The sequence below is a fragment of the Protopterus annectens genome, chromosome 5.part1, assembly GCF_019279795.1.
Source record: "Protopterus annectens isolate FY-2018-M chromosome 5.part1, PAN1.0, whole genome shotgun sequence".
Classification (NCBI taxonomy): domain Eukaryota; kingdom Metazoa; phylum Chordata; order Ceratodontiformes; family Protopteridae; genus Protopterus; species Protopterus annectens.
The window spans coordinates 555,904,510-555,922,679 of NC_056736.1; the positions used below are offsets into that span (position 1 = coordinate 555,904,510).

The 18,170-nt window shown below is 39.9% G+C and overlaps 2 protein-coding genes across 3 annotated transcripts in view; one reads left to right on the forward strand and one right to left on the reverse strand.

Moving 5' to 3' along the window:
- RB1 (RB transcriptional corepressor 1) overlaps nt 1-18,170 on the reverse strand; it is a 3,440,561-nt gene that overhangs the window by 1,072,977 nt on the left and 2,349,414 nt on the right. The gene's annotated exons all lie outside the window — the stretch shown is intronic.
- LPAR6 (lysophosphatidic acid receptor 6) lies at nt 5,343-7,503 on the forward strand. Its single transcript, XM_044073176.1, has one exon. The coding sequence runs from the start codon at nt 5,890-5,892 to the stop codon at nt 6,919-6,921; it is 1,032 nt and encodes a 343-aa protein (XP_043929111.1). The 5' UTR covers nt 5,343-5,889; the 3' UTR covers nt 6,922-7,503.

Sequence of the window (18,170 nt, forward strand, 5' to 3'; positions counted from 1 at the left end):
TGCCCTGCTCTTGCCTCCCATGTTACTCTCTACCCCCCCCCCCGGCCTCTCTGGAGAGCTGATCAGCAAATTCTTTCAGTTTAAAAACCCAAAAGGAATATTGGCAAACTACTTTACAAACACTCTGTCTCACTAAATTGTAACAAACTCACTCTCCGTATTAGATCCAACCTTTCCCTGCTTTAAAAAGGAGCTTAAATCCCAAGTACTAAACTTGAAATTATGCCACTGACTTGACCACACGTAGTCTTAGTCTGTCCTACTGTATAACCTGTTGCATCTCCCAACTTTCTTTCTCTGTTAGCAACTACTGCTTAAACTAACCTTCTAAACCCTCATCTCTACTACTATAGCCCCCTCCTTTTTATCCCCCTCCCTCTCCACATTATTTATCTTTTCCCCCCACTTCCTATCGGTGTCTGCACATTTTCCTTCTTTTGAATGATTATCCCTTAGTTTTGACTCTTATATGTAGTAAATTTAGACCACTGCTATTACTGCAACCCTTAATGTTCATCATTTTTTCTTTTGTTTTTCTCTTTATAATTCATTTCGTATTTACATTATTTTTAATAGTTTTTGTCCTGTATGTTTATCTTTGCTTATGTTTGCTGGGGCTCTTTCCCCTGGGGTCTCCACTGAAAAATGGGTTGCTGACTATCAGTGCAATGCAAGTAGTTAATAACCTTTTCTTTTTTACAATTATTTTGTATTGTGATTATTTAATATTTGTATATTGTCACTTTATCTTTACTTATGTTTGCTGGGGCTTTTCCCCTTGGGTCTCCACTGAAAATGGGTTTGTTTGCAAACTCAGTTGGACTAACCCGGTTAACAAATGTGAAATAAATATATATATATATATATATATATACATACATACACACACACACGTACGTATATACAAACATACATATGTAGAGATACACGCACAAAAAAAAAAATATATATATATATATATATATATATATATATATATATATATATATATATATATATATATATATATATTTATTTGGGTCTATTGCTAAATTTTGAAGTTTCAAAACGCCGACTTTCTTACGGTTGAGACTATAAGATCGAAGTTTTGAAACTTCAAAATTTAAATTAAAAAAAATCTTTTTCTTTACATTTTTGCAGAGGGGCAAGCCCCTCGCCCCCGCGTGCCCCCCACATCCCTGCTAATTAAATATACCAACTCTGAGATTGCACTATAGCAAGGAAAATGGTAAATATACCATTCCAAGCTGTACAGCGATCTCCATTTAAATGGTTGCAAGTTTCCCCAACTTCGATGTTATGGTCTCGACCACAAGAAAGTAGAAGTTTTGAAACTCTGAAATTTAGAAGTAGACCCAAATGTACACACACACACAAATTTTACATATAAATATAATAATATACTCATGTATAAACATATACAGATTATACGTATACACACACACACAAAATGACATTTGGTTGAATCCTAAATTACTGAATTCATATAATTAAAACCCCATTTAGTTCAATGTCCATTTGGCTGAAAATCCATTTATTTGAATGTTGAATGTCTACACACAATTCTACAATAATAAAACAGAAATATGTAGAACTGTATGAAGAGGTTTTACTCAGTGAGTGATGTAACCTATATAAAATCTCTTCTGCTTTTTTGGTGACTGTGCACCCATGGAGTTAGCAGACAAAGTAATATGTTAACATACATAAGTAATTTGCAGCATTTGATGCCTTAAGTGCTATGATGCACTTATACTACTTTCATTCCTTATTTATAATAAAAGAAAAAAAAAACTTTATAAACTTTTTTTTTTAATTAAACCACTTTAATGGATGCATGCCTGCTCATGCGAGGTGGATGTACCTCATGCTTTCCTTAAGTTGATGTCACTGAGGTCAAAGTTTATTGTTTATCCTCAATGGCACAATCTTGGGAAGTGTTAAGCGAAAATGTTCCGGCCCCAAAATCCGGACAACACCAAGAAAGGAGGGGGGGGTGTCCATATTCATAAAGGACACCCACACCTCAAGGTTGGTGGCAACACACGATGCATCTGAGACCATCCAGGTGCAATTAACCATAGGCAAGACTGCTCTGCAATTTGTAGCATGTTACAGGCCACCCTCTCAAACTCAGGAACCTCACATGGCCTTCCTGAAAACAATGGAGGGGATAAATGTATCTCCAAACACCATCATACTAGGTGACTTCAACTACCCTAATATAGACTGGGAACACTACTCAAGCCCAAACACTCTAGCCCAAAGGTTCCTGGAGTTCATAAACTCAAATGCCATGGAACAACTAGTCACCATCCCCACAAGAGGAGAAAACATACTTGATCTCATCATCACGAACATGGGATCAAAATGTTCAACACCGAAGTATACCCTCACTGGTGAGATCAGATCATAAACTAATCTCGCTGGAGGTCCTCATCCGCCCCCACCTGAAATAAAAAGACCACAGTGAAAAACTTCTCAAAAGCCGACTTCACACTTCTAAAAACGAATGTGGTCTCCTTTAAGGCCCCTGAGCCAGTGGTAAACATTACTCAAACCGCTGAATCACTTACAAATGCCTTCTACCAGCACCTACAGGACTGCATGGATCAGGCAATCCCAAACAAAAACTAAGACTCTTTGTACCAAAGGCAAGCATCCAGTCTGGTGGACCCCAGCCATAAACAAGCTCTACAACAAAAGGAGGAAGCTACTACAAGATAGAGCAAAATCCTTGAAAGGTAAGACACCTTTGATCATTATAAGTAAAAAACTAAGAGCTCTCATAAAATCATCCAAGGCAAATTTTGAGAGAAAAATCGCCAAGGACTCAAAAGACAATCATAAGGCCTTCTTTAGCTATGTTAGAAACCTAGGAGGAAACTCCCAGATATGCTCAGAATTAGTTCAAAATGATGTGAAGATTACTGAACCTACACACATTGCCAACATACTGGCTGACAGGTTCAGTGCAAACTTCTGACCCCCCTCCCCAAAAGGAGAGATATCTATACCAGAGGATTGTAGCCCCAAACATCTCCAACACCCAGGTGAGAACTGCTCTCTCCAAAGCAAAAACACAGCATCCATGGGACGGATGGTGTCCCGGCTGTGTGCTCCACGAACTCAATGAGGAATTAAACCCGCAGTTAGGACAGCTGTTTAATCTTAGCCTCACCTCAGGATACGTACCCAAGGAGTGGCGACGGCGACTGTGGTCCCACTTCACAAGGGCGGTGCCTCCACCGACCCTGGGAATTACCGTCCCATTAGCTTGACAAGCCTTATCTGCAAAGCCATGGAGAGGATCATAATGGAACTCATAAATAAAGACATAGGGAACTTGCAGACTTTGGATCCAACCCAGTTTGGCTTTGTCAAAGGCAGATCATGCCTTTTAAACTTGGTTGACTTTTTCGAGACAGTCACCAAGGCCATTGATGAGGAAAGGCAGTCCATACAGCCTACCTTGACCTGGCAAAGGCCTTCGACACAATACCCCACTCAGGTATCATCGAAAAACTCATCAGCTTGAATGTAAACCCATACATCACAAGATGGGTTGCAAACTGGCTAAGTGACAGAACCCACAGGGTCAGAGTTGCTGGAGCCATGTCAGACTCAAAGCCTGTCACAAGTGGTGTCCCACAGGGATCAGTCCTGGGTCCACTCTTGTTCGGCATCTACTTTTCTGAAGTACAAGCAAACACAGGAGGGTTATGGCTGACAAAGTTTGCAGATGACTGCAAACTGGGCCATAGTCGAAAACACATCTGACACAGATATCCTTCAGAAGGGCCTCACAGAAATGGATAACTGGTGCCAGAGCCATGGCCTAAAGTTAAATGCCAAGAAATGCATAGTCATACCCATCGGGAAAAACAAGGTTACCCCTAGCTACCATATAGGTGGCAATCCACTGAGCACAGAAGAAGTCATCAGGGATCTGGGGACCCAGGTTGACAGTAGCCTTCGTTTGACACTCATGTTGCTAAAGTAGTTAGGAAAACCTTCTACATTGCCCACCTGATCATGAAGGGATTCACATCTAGATCAAGGGAGGTCATCGTACCTCTGTACTCATCACTCATTAGACCTATGATTGAGTACAATGCCCCATTCGGAATGTATCTGACCAGACACCTGCAGCAGCTGGAAAGGCCCCAAAAGTTCCTCACCAAAAGGATAAAGGGTCTCAAAAATATGTCTTATGCTGCCCGACTGAAAGAACTCCAGCTCTATTCAGTCTCATACCGCTTGCTCAGAGGTGACCTGTGCCTGACATATAAGGCCATGTCAAACCCTGATTTGATGAATATGCTTCACCTCAAAAATCTAGATCCCTCAGAACCACAAGGGCAGGAGACTTAAACCTTGACACGGTTATTAATAGAACGTGCTGGAGGGACAGATTCATCACCCAGAGACTCCCTATGCTGTGGAACAAAATCCCGGTACATGTGAGGCAGAGCACCTCGCTGGCCTTGTTCAAGAGGAATCTTGACCAATGGATGGGGGATCGCAGATATACCCCAGGGATTACTTCAGTGTCACTGCTTGACAGAGGCACAGCAAAATAATAGGCATAGTTTTATTCAAACTAAAGGGGTGGCGAAAGCCAAATAACTATGGGCTAGGCTTATAAATGCCCTTGGGCAGATAGCCTAGTACGAACCTATGAACCTATGTTGTTCAGCACTTTCTGGACCACATATCATGGCAGCAAGGTTAGTTTTTTGGTGAACAAATCATTTTACGTGACGGGATACAAACAAGCTGCAAGGGGCCTTGCCCTCCATCTGGAAAATAAACATTTTTTAATCTTTTTTTTTGTACATTGTATAAATTAATTAAAATCTGAATAACAGATATTTTACACATACACGTATGATACTAACAAAAGCCAGACGGCGCAATTAAGGTCAAACAAATAGGATTTTTTCCATAAATTGGGTAAAAAGATAACAGCTCGGTCACTAGTTTGCAACAAAATTCAAAATGTTTTATACATTTATTTTTAAAATCCAGTAGCTTCAAAATCAACGACGACTACTTTCCAGAATTCCATTGGATATTCCCATTCTCATAAAAAAGTACTTGAGACAAAGGAATAACTGGTCCACTGCATATAAACAGAAAGAAACACTCTGCATATAAACAGAAAGAAACACTAGCTGTTAAAACACCCTTAGAAGCCCTTCAGGTTCATAAAGGGAAAAAAAAAAAAAAAAAAAAAACTTTGCAAGTCTCAACTGTGCAGGCCCCTTTCTTTTTATGCAAGCCCATCCTCTTGTGATGTCAGGCGACAAATGAGAAACCTCAATGAAATCAAAGAAACTGAAGACACAAAGCAATCAGCACTGGGAGAAGCACATGCTCATTAAACGTGTAAAGTCTGTTTCAGTGAACATTACAAGGCAGCAGCAGAAACAGACCGCCCAACTGTATTTTAATCGCACAACCTGCAGCAGAACAAGTTGGGATTCCAGACTACATGCTACACAACAGCAAATGCCAAGTGACATAGTGGATCTGTATAACTAATGGACTACCTGGAAGTGAAAAGCTCTAGTTTATGTTTGGATTTATAAATTGAGATAAAATGAAGAAAAAATTTTAGCCTGCAGCTTCAAAGCCTAACTAAGGAGGAGAAACTGTCGGAAGTGTCCAGAATGGAAGTAATTGCTTCAGCAGCATTCAACACAGAGCACGCAACAGCTGCCAGCCGAATGAAGCCACAGCTCTGCATTTCATCTTGAAAGAACTGAGTGATGATCAGTGAGAAAACGGCAGCATGTACACAGAAAGTGAATTTCTATAAGTTGCTCAAAGTTAGTTATTTTGTTTTACTGGAAGTACATCAACAAACTGCAGCAATCTACCACCATGGTAAGCAACACAAATTCCTGTATGGCTAATGATTCTTTCAAGTACACCCTTTATGGCTGTGTGTACAGTATGGTATTTGTGCTTGGCCTCATATCAAACTGTGTGGCCATATACATCTTTAGCTGCTCTTTAAAACTAAGAAATGAAACAATAACATATATGATTAATTTAGCAGTTTCAGACTTGCTGTTCGTGTTCACATTGCCATTTCGGATTTTTTACTTCGTGACACAAAACTGGCCTTTTGGTGAAATATTGTGTAAGATTTCAGTTGCACTGTTTTATACAAATATGTATGGTAGTATTCTGTTTCTGACATGCATCAGTGTTGACCGCTTTCTGGCAATAGTGCATCCATTTAAATCCAAAACTCTAAGAACTAAGAGGAAAGCAAAATTAGTATGCCTTGCTGTGTGGATTACAGTTCTGGCAGGAAGTGCATCGGCTAGCTTCTTCAAATCCATTGTTAAGAACAATGGCAATGACACTCAGATAACATGCTTTGAGAATTTCCCTAATGACACATGGAAGACTTATTTATCAAAAATTGTGATATTTATCGAAGTGGTAGGATTTGTTATACCACTCATTCTTAATGTAACTTGTTCCACAATGGTTCTAAGGACTCTTAAAAGCCCAGCAACACTAAGCCGAAGCAAAAGGAACAAAACCAAGATTCTGAGAATGATTTTGGTTCATTTACTTATTTTCTGCATTTGCTTTGTACCGTATAACATTAATTTGGTACTTTACTCTCTGGTGAGAACACAAACCTTAAGCAACTGTTCCATAGTGGCTGCAGTTCGGATCATGTATCCCATTACTCTGTGCATTGCTGTTTCTAATAGCTGTTTAGACCCCATGGTTTACTACTTCACGTCAGAGACAATACAGAACTCAATTAAATTGAAAAGCAGGTCAATTATGAAGGACTCCACTTTTAATGAAAGTACATTCCCTGAAAATTTTATACATCATGGTCTACGGTCCATAAAAGCAAAAATCTTTGACAATGAATCTACTGTCTGAAACTTACAGATGGAAATATAATGCACTAAATACAGAGGAAGGGTTGCAAACATGTGAATTTCACAGCAATGACTGACAGAAAGCAGCAGCTCACCCCCAATAAAAAGAATGTGTACCTCAGTGAAAAACAATGCAAAAGAAGCCCTCAGGCTCCTAAGTCAAAAAGGAAAGGGGGATCTTTTTAAAGTCAAACAGTATTGTGCATTTCTTTTATTTATTTGTGTGCAAGTGGCTGTGAGGAAGCGAGTTCACACAGTGTTTCTCAGGAAAAGGCTCAAGTGCTAGAATGTCCTCTCAAGTGTTTTTAAGCTGAAATCTAAGACTTGGCCTTTACTGAAGCTATTGTCTTGATTTTACTGATCAATTAAGTGTCTACATCATGCTGTGCAACTGACAATCAAAAGGTTTAGCAAAGTGTATCAGGTTAATGTTGAACAGCTCAAACTAAAACAGAATTTTATCTGCCAATTGGCTTTTTTTTTTGCTTTTTTTTTGTCAAATGTGTTAGCAAAAAAAAATCCATTTTTATATTTAAGACATTTCTGTATTATATGCAAAGCATTAAAATTATTTTTATACATAGTTAGCTGGTCTTTACATCTGTTAATTCTTTCAAATGAAAGCAATATTTCAGATCTCTTAAACTTTCATCTTTCCCTCATAAATGTACTTTTTTGATGGAGCAATAACAGTTACTAGACGACATTAAACAACATTTACAGCTTTTTAAAGTAATGCGTAACACAAAATAGTCCATTAACAAAGTCTTTCTTTTTTGACATCAGTGAAAACTGCTAATATTCTAAACTTCTTTGTGGCTTTTCTTCCTGATTGTTCAGATAAGAGCATTAAACTTATGGTAACACAATGGTAAGATATGTATTAGAACATTCTGCATCAAGCTTGGTGTATCTCGAGCTGTTATGTTGCTGACTCACTTGGGTATTCATAACATGTAGGGTGGGAGATATGCAAGCTTATATTCCCCTATTGACCTGGGTTGTGCAAGATTATTTTCCCGTTACCACAATGTCTGTCAGGAGGAACTGCTGAGCTATTCGAAAAAGACAGGTGGGAATTCCTGTATTTCAAGCAATGGCAAAGTTACATTTATTAAAATCAGTCATCCAGAAAAGACCACTTGCTTTTGCCAGTCATAATTTTTCAAAAATGATTTGGGAAACAATTGAGCAAACTGCTGGGACATATTACTAATTTGTCTTCCGTTCCTAAAGACTTGGTATCCTCTTCACAGACATTTTTTTAAAACCCTGTCGAAACAGTTTTTCTGTACACACAGCACATTGAAGATAAGCCCTTTGTTTTGTGTCCTACCTCAAATGTTTACACTATTACCATCTAGATTGCTTTTTGCATATTGTGTGAAGTATCGCATCATATAAGAGTTCACAGGAAATTATTCAAGCTTTTGGTACTGAAAAGTATCAAGGCCTGTTTTTTTTTAAAGCTGTGTATTGAAAGTGTTTTACTAGAGATGTGCTTCAGTTACTCCAAGGAAACATTAAGTCTGTTTCAGGTGAGAACTGAGCAAGTCTGAATACATTAGGTAATTGGAATGTTAACTATATAATATTGTTTTTATTTGAGAGCAGATGGTCATTCAATTTGGTTATTTGACTGCAAACGGACAAAAACAAAAGACAGGAAGAAAAATAGATTTACTTCAAGCCTCTGTTTATGTCAAATCAACAATACTCTATTGTACCTATGAAGTGGTAAGGGACCTGGGTTCACAAGTTGACTGTGACCTTAACTTTGACCACCATGTGTCTACTGTAGTAAGGAAAGCTTTCTATGAAGCACACTTGATTAGTAAAGGTTCATAGGTAGGTACTAGGTTATCGGCCCAAGGGCCTACGCAAGCCTATCCAACAAGGTACCCTGGCTTACGCCACCCAAGAAAGTTATTTTCCTGTGCCACTGATGAGCAGAGACACAGAAGTGATCCCCGGGGTGTATTTCCTATTTCCCATCCACTCAACAAGATTTTTCTTGAAGAGTGCTAATGAAGAACTTTGCTTGACATAGATGGGCAGCCTGTTCCAGAGTATGGGAAGTCTCTGGGATAGGAATCTATCCCTCCAGCATGTCCTGTTTATTGTGGTGACAAGGTTTAGGTCCCTAGAGCGTGTAGCTCGGAGGGATTGGGATTTCTTTAGGTGTAGCATGTCCTACAGCTCTGGGTTTGACATAGCTTTATATGTTAGGCAGAGATCACCTCTGAGTAGGCGATATGCTACGGAGTAAAGCTTGAGTTTTTTGAGGCGGTCAGTGTAGGGCATTTGTTTGATTCCAGTAATCCTCTTTGTGAGGTACTTCTGTGGCCTTTCCAGCTGCTGCAGATGTCTTGTGAGGTACATTCCAAAAGGGGTGTTGTACTCTATAATGGGTCTAATGAGTGATGAGTAGAGGGTAACGATGACCTCTTTTTCCTGGATGAGAACCCGTTTATGATGAGGTGTGCCACGTAGAAGGACTTCCTGACTACTGTGGCGATGTGACTATCAAAGGAGAGGCTACTGTCCACCTGGGTCCCAAGGTCTCATCACGCATTCGGTGTTAAGTAGATTGCTGCCTATGTGGTAGTTCATGGGTACAGAGTTTTTACCAAAGGGGATGACACTGCAATTTTTGGAATTGAGCTTGAGGCCATGGCTCTGACACCAGGCATCTGTCTCAAAGAGGCCCTTCTGTAGGATGTTCACATCATTTGGGGACTTGACTATGGCTCCTAGTTTGCAGTCATCTGTGAACTTCGTTAGCCAGAGGCCTTCTGTGTTAGCCTGTACTTCAGAGAAGTAGATACCAAACAGGAGCGGTCCCAGGACGGAACCCTGTGGTACTCCACTTGTCACTGGTTTGAGGTCAGATTTGGAGTCTGCAACTTTTACAGTGTGGGTTCTGTCAGTGAGCCAGTTGGCAACCCATCTTGTGACGTAGGGATTTATGCCTAGTTTATTGAGTTTAGCTGTAATTCCAGAATGGGAGATGGTGTTGAAAGCCTTGGCGAGGTCAAGATAGGCTGTGTGAACCACTTTACCCTCATCTACAGCTTTGGTGACTGCCTCAAAGAAGTCGATCAGGTTCAGGAGGCATGATCTGCCTTTCACAAACCCGAACTGGGTGGGATCCAGAGGTTACCAATGTCTTTGTTTATGAGTTCCATGATGATATGTTCCATGGCTTTGCAGACCAGGCTCGTCACGCTAATAGGTCTATAGTTCCCAGGATCAGTGGTGGCTCCCCCTTTGTGGAGTGGTATAACTGTTGATGATGCGAGGCTATTATTGAACATGGTGCTTAAGTGGGGAGCCAGTTCATTCTGAAGTTCGTGTAAAACGCAGCCTGGGATGTTGTCCAGTCCCATGGATGCTGTGTTTTTGGCTTTAGAGAGTGCAGCTTTCACCTGCGTAGTTGTGATTACAGGGACTCTGCATTCTTCCTGTATAGATATGGGCCCTTTAGGGGGTGAGGGGGGTAAAGTTAGCACTGAACCTATCTGCCAGGATGTTGGCAATATAAATTGGTTCTGTAATTTTCATGCCTTTGTGCTGTAACTCAGAGCAGATCTGGGTATTGCCATTGAGATTCTTGACATAGCTATAGAATGCTTTGTGGTTGTCCTTGGAATTAGTGGCAATTTTATTTTCGTAGCTAGCTTTGGAGGATCTTATAAGGGATCTCAGCTTCTTACTGAGGCTGACCAGGGAGCTCCTCCACTCATGGGATTTTACTCTCTTTTGCAACAGTTTCTTCCTTCTGTTGTACAGTTTGTTTATGGCAGGGGACCACCAGATTGGCTTCCTTTTTTTGGAGGATAGCATCTTGGTTCTGTTTGGGATAGCACGCTCCATGCACTCATGTAGGTACTTATAGAGCACATTTGTGTAGGATTCAGCAGTTGTAACTGTATTGTCCATCTGCATGGGTGTCATGAAGTTCACTACTTCTGTCTTAAGAAGCATGAAGTTGGCTTTGGAGAAATTTCTTACTGTGGTTTCCTTAATGGGGGGTGGGTGTGGGATGTGGATATCAAGGGTGATTAGCCTATGGTTGGATCAGACCAACAAGGAGTTGACTTCAGGTGTGGAACACTGGTCACTCATGTTGGTAATGACTAGGTCTAGGATATTGTTGCCCCTGGTGGGGGTGTGGATAAGTTGATCTGGGGCATTGGAATTTATGAATTCCAGAAAGCGCTGCGCTAAGGAGTTAGTACATGAGTAGTTTTCCCCAGTTAATGGTGGGGTAGTTGAAGTCGCCCATTATTAGGGTGTTTGGTTGAACCCTAATATTTTCCAGTACATCAAGAAAACAGGAGTGGGAATCCTGGGGCATGGCGGGGGATCTGTAGCAAGCTACAATTTCGATTGCAGTTTTGCCAAGAGTTAATTGCACTTGGATAACTTTGGATGCATTATGCTGAGCAACTAGCCTGGAGGTGTGGATATCCTTAATGAATATGGACACAACCCCACCTTTGGTATTTCGGTCCAGGTTAGATGGCCGAAAAGTGTGGTATGAGTTATAGCCTGGTAGTGCGGGGGTGCTCTCTGGAGCCTTGAACCGCCTCGAGAGCAAAAAAAGCTATAACCCCCTATACTCAGCACTTATCCGGCCCATAATTTACTATAATACCCTATTCAGCATGTACTGTACTAAGCACCTGCAGCAATTAGAGAGACCTCAGAGGTTTCTAACAAAGATGATCAAGGAGCTCCAGCAAATGCCTTACACAGACCGACTAAAGTCCCTGTCACTATACTCCATATCGTGTAAACTTCTTAGGGAAGACTTATGCCTGGCCTACGAAGCAATCCAAGACCCAAACCTAATGAATTTGCTGCATACCTGTAAATCAAACTGGACTAGGGCTACCAATTCCAGGGAGCTAGATATGGCCTGCAACTTAAATAGGACATGCCTGAGGGACAGATTTATCTCCCAGTGACTGCTGCATCTTTGGAATAGGCTACCAATTCATGTGAAACCACCTCTATGACACTGTTCAAGAGGAACCTGGACAAGAGTGGATGGGGCATTGTAAATTCTTACCAGGGATAGCGCCCACAGCCCTCCTGGACATGAGGAGTCATCACTAAATGCAGTCTTGGGTAATGACTAGCATTTCTATGGTATTACATTGGGATGAAACAGCTAGGCTTAAAATGACCTCCAGGTCGATATCCTAGTAATTTCCTATGATCCTATGTGAGATTACATCTGGTTAGTCTGATTCAAGTACGTGTGTGTTTAGTACTTGATATTGTCGCCTCACAGTAAGACATTGTCCTGTTCGATTCTCAGCTAAAGTGTCTTCTGTGTGGAGACATGCATGAATGGGCGTACCTTTGTTGAAGGTTGTGCGTCAGGGCTGGCAACTCTGCACGTAAAAAAATCTACTGCCAATCATTAGCGGACCAGAGTTCCACTGTGGCGACCCCAAACAGGGAAAAGCCGAAAGACACAACAACAACATTTATTAAGGCTTATGAAATTTGCTGTGGTTTGAGGGAGGCTCACAGTGACAGGAGATGAGCAGTAACTTTCTGAATCAAAGAGTGGCTATGCCAGAATGAGATCAAAAAGTATTTCAGATGCAAACACACACGCATGCCGTTCAGAATCAGGTTAACTAACAAATATAAATATCAGCTTACGCTATTGAGTACCTAGGCAGTATTCAAGCATGCAAATGTCTCTCCAGTACACATATGCTGTTTTGTGCAACTGTTGCTAACCTTACTACAAAACTAAGTCTAGAATGCATTCTCATAGGTTCAAAGGTAAATACTAGGCTAACTGCCATGAAGGGTCATTTTAAGCCTAACCAATAACCTGACATCAGAATAAAACCCTGTACATCACACGTTTATGCGGCAAATATCTTAACTATTAAGCCAGTGCCAAGCCATCCTTCATGGAACCGTCCACAACTGCTTCTGTAACAGATTAATTGATGGCCCACTAAATTATCTGCTCTAATGCAGTTCTCAGAGACTTAATTTTACAATTCCTTGAGAGACAGAGCTCTTCTGCTGGTATTCTAGAAATTACTGTAACAAACATAGGCTCTCATCTCTAAATGCTATTCTAAAGTTGTGTGACTTAATACGTTTGTAGCTGGCTCCTACCTTAGCTCACTTTTCAGGTAAAGTGTGCAGCACTGTTTATTAGTCTGTGGAAACTATCTCTCAACAGTTTGCAGGTATGTATGCATTAATGCCTTGCTAGTTAATGAGGTTGTTCATTAGGTTAGACTATTTTCAGCAGAGGCCCACAGAGAAATGATCCACCGATGCACATTCATAGCAATCATAGTAAAGAAAATGTAAAATGATGTGCAAGATTACAAAACAATTATGGAAATAATATGCTATTCAAGACCTAAAGATATGTGTAAACTAAATACCCAAGAACTTTAGGTAGGACAAATTCGCCAAGCAAAGAAAATGTTATGCACATTTGCATACATATACATTTTGGTATTAAATAAACTAGTGGAAGTTGTCTGGAATTAATAGAAGATAAAGTAATCTAATGAAAATACCACAGTGTAGGTGTAGTAATGCTGAAGTAGCCCATGCTTTCAAGTCACTAGTGCAAACGCATATTCCACTTCTGGGTTACCCAACGCATGTAATTGGACATCTGTGCTTGTTGGTATGCTAATTCTCAGCTCGGACTTCAGTATGTGCCAGTCTGTGCCCTCCCAAAAGAACAGCCAAGAATGTGGTATGTGAAGGTGAGGCTGGGTCTGTACTGCTCCTACATTAAACCCTGACTGTATAGAAATAGGAGGTAGAGAAGACTGGAGTGCCTTCCACTAGGGAGAGACATTATCAGCAGATGGAACAGGCTGTATATTTTTATACTTGTGATATGGAAGGTACTGGAATGCTAGCTGCCACCAGGCATTTCAGTACAAAGGATCAAGACTACAACATGCTAATAAGCTTTATCCTGTAGTTCTGGGTTTGATTCCCTCAGTCTTCTACTTGCATACCAGTCTACTCTCGTTCCTGGGCTGCCTCCTAAAAAGGGGCACATGCAACTTAGTGGTCTTACTCATTAACAGCTATTCCATTGTTTGACAGTCAGTGATCCAAAGTTGGAGGAAAACTGGAGGACCATACATGCTGTATTGAAAAAGGCCTCAAGATGAATGGGGCTACAGACTACATGTTGTAATGCAGCAACACAGATCAAGGAAAGGAGCGTCACTAAATAGCAATTCGTATTTAATATTCATTAGTACAGCATGGACTACAGAGTATTTAAATATCAGAAGTAGAATTCAGCATCAAAGGTGAGTAGAACTCAGTAATAAAGATGAGGATGGCACTGAAGTATCAGGACTACATCATAGGTGTGGGTGGCACTGCGTTATCAAGACTACATGGTAGGCTGTGGCATGGATGCAAGGTAGCCACTAGCAAATAGTACAAGGCTCAAATAATTCAAGAAAAAACACAGATCTGAAGAAGTCTTGTTAACTTTAACTAGATGAAAGCACTTATGCTCCATGTCTTAATAAATAAATGGTGTTTTTTTTTCCTTGAATTTTTTAATCTTGGTACTGTGTTTCCTAGATGCTACCTTGCATCTGTGCCACAGCTTATCCCGTTTGCCGTTGTTGTTTCTATACTTTTATCAAGACTACAGCACAGGTGAGAGTGACACTGGATTATCAGGATTACAGCACAGGTGAGAGCGACACTGGATTATCAGGATTACAGCACAGGAGAGGGTGGCACTGGGTTTTCAAGCCTACAGCACAAGTGATGGTGGCACTGTGTTATCAGGACTACATCACAGGTGAGGGTGGCATGTGTTATCAGGTCTACAGCAAAGGTGAGGCTAGCACTGGATTATCAGGATTACAGCACAAGTGAAGGTGGCACTGGATTTTCAGGATTACAGCTCAGGTGAAGGTGACACTCGGTTATCCGGTAAGCAGCAGAGGTGAAAGTGGCCCTGGGTTATCAGGTATGCAGCACAGGTGAGTGTGGCACTGGGTTATCAGGACAGCACAGCAGCACAGGTGAGATTACCCAAACGCATACCTTTGACTGTAGCAAACTTTCTAGAAATACTATAAATCACAGAACTACTATATATCTCTGCACATAAACTTGTGTGTGTAACATACTGCATGACACAAAGTGAAATCAACTTACATAGGCAGAGTGAATAGCAGGGTAAATGCTAATCTTGATTCTTCTGTGGGTTTCAGCATGCCACTTCGGTAATTCCTTATGTAGGGCATTTACTAATCACAGTGATGGTAATTCTGTTAATAATTAACACACAAGATTATTCTCTGGAAAATACAAAATTCAAAATCATGTAAATGATTTTTTTTTTCAATTTAGCTATCTTAGATACAAGAAAGGTCCCCAGAGAATGTCTGTGTGTTCTAGGGTACATTCTACATTCGGCAGTACTGTTTGGAAAATTATTTTTTGATTCACGATGTACTCGAATGGAAAACGAGGGACTCAAACTAATATTTGCAGATTGTAGCTTGTTTTACAGCTCATTTAAAAAAAAAAAAAAAAAAAAAAAACAGCACCACCTGCTTCAGAATAGTATAATAATTTACAGTTTCCGAAATATTCTTTGACAGCAGTCAGAAATTAAAGGAACAAAATGTACAGGTTACCTGTAGCCTTACCATAAAACTTGGTTACTGTCCATTAATGACCAATAAGTGATCATTTTGACTGAGTATTTTTGTGTGTCTGTACCATGACAAGTAGGATTAGATGTTCAAAGCACAAGGTACTAAAAGTCTGAACTAATAAGAACTCACACTATATTTTCCGCAGAGTCTGAAAAACGGTAATAAAAATATTTTCTATCACATTAAAAAGGTTTCAATGTCTACTAAATCACAAATGTTGCATTTTATTAACTGTAGTACTTTGACAGGGTGATCACTATAAGGAAACAATGAACCTACCAGGAGTGTTGAGGAGGCCTTCCACCACCTGTAGGCAAGTTCATTACCCCCAGATATCGCTCTTCCCTCTCAGGCATTATTATGCTTAATATCATACCATTTCCTTTGACAATAAAACCCTTAATTTCTGCTTCCTGGAAGGTTGCAGCTGTTACCTGGCAAACCTCTTCATTTGAGATTAATTCCATACCCTCCTCCACATACATTCAACAAACACATGAGCCATCTCTAGCTAATCAGGCATGTATTAATGTGCATTGCACTGTCTTGAGTTTTATCCCCCCAACAAAGCTCAACTTTCACATCAATAAGGAACAAATGGATTGTTGTACAGTCCATAGAAAACAGTCCAACCTGTGCATTCACTCGAATGCTTGCTTGTCTACCTAGATGCAACTTTGATGGACAAATGATAGAGTAGGAATGTATGTACACACTTTATTAGTTTGTGCACTTGTTACTGCCACAGAGCAGCTCAGATGTGGGAAGTTTGAATGAATGTATGTTTTTTCTGCTCAAATAAAACCAAGCTCTTCCTTTTAAGGAGGAAAGTATTACAGACAGGACACTATGTAAAAGAAGTAAAACTTAAGTTCAAGTAAGGAAGTCAGTGATTTTCTTTTACATTTTTTTCAAGTTCTTATAATTTCACATTTCTATTTTTAAACTTGCTGCCTTTTTAAGTGGTTTTGGTACGACTTAAATCACCCTCCTGAAATGTGAAGCTACAGCACACATGCGCACACACAGAGTGCAGCTTGCTTGCTTCTCCTCAAGGACAGCTGACAAGCAAAACACTCCAGACATCCCGACATATGTCACAATCAGAAGCAAATTAAACTTTGTGCAGTTCCACAATTATGGTAATGCTGTATTAAGCACCCCTTAGGAGACCTGTTTTCCACAGGAAGGCAGCATGCAGACATTATTACTACAGTAGACTAGAATACATATAATTACTCCCGAGCATGAAGGTTCACAGAAAATGATTTTTTGTTTACCCTTTTAAATAGAATTGCCTTTGTCACCATTTCAACTGCCCAAAGTGAGACTTTTTTATGGGACCATGTAACATTTCTGGACAAACTATACCTGCAACCAGTTCAAAGGACCTGACTTTACTTTGTTACTGAAATAAAAACTTGTTTTTAAAGAAACTGAATTGCTCTCTTGCTCCATATCACATTAAAGTGCTTCAGATAAATTAGTAAATAAATAAGTAAATGTTTATTTAATTTTTACAGAAAACTCATGAAATATTTTTACCTACATCTGCCATTTTTGCAGGATACCACTGCCCAAAGAGAGACCATCCTGCATAAAGAGGTTTTAGTGGTAATGTTAGTTTTAAATGCAATAAAGTTAAGGCTATTGGTGCTATACTACTTAGGGTTCCTTCTAAAGCAAATGACTTGCAGTCCCTCATACTCCAAAACCTAAAAACAGCATTTTGGCAAGGATGGGGACAACAATCTACCACTGCAGCCTGACAACACTAAGTGCAGAAGCACTGTGGCATCTAAAGTTACAAATTTTTGCCCTTATTATTCATTTTCTTACAGATTTCAGCTGCACATTAACTGTTATGGGAAGTCTAGTCATTCTGAAGAAATGGACTGTCTTTAAGGTGAACACTTCCCACCAATAAAATGAAGTATGTTTAATGAAAGAAGTGCATGTACTGCCATGCCTGTATGCCTGGTAGTAATGACTACACAAAGCATCTTTCAATAGGGTACAATTATAATATTTCTCACTACAACTGCTGCATCTTTTCAGGGTCCCAGAATGATGCAGTTCTTCAGGACAGTGTACATCCTCAAATCCTCAAGTTATGCAAAGAACTAGTAGCTCACTTCATTGCCTAGAACTAGTATCTCACTTCATTGCCTATTGGCATAGCAAGATCTTAGCTATTTCTGTGTTTACATACCAGCTAAAACTTGTACTATTACTGCATCTTGCAACACCAAAATAATTTGTTACCAAGACATCAGAAAATGTGCATTTTATTTTATGTGGGTCACACCTGCTAAGATTATGAATGCGCTACAAAAATTGATTTAAAGATTTACTGTACTGTCCAGAGTGAAGGTATTTAATACCAGTGAGACAGAGGGGGAGTCTACAATTTATATTTTACTTTGAGATGCTTAGTAAAAGTATTTTAATACACAGCAAAGAGAATGTGAAAATATGACTGATATACTATCATATACTCATTAGTTAAATTTGTGAAATTACCACTGCATTTACAAACATC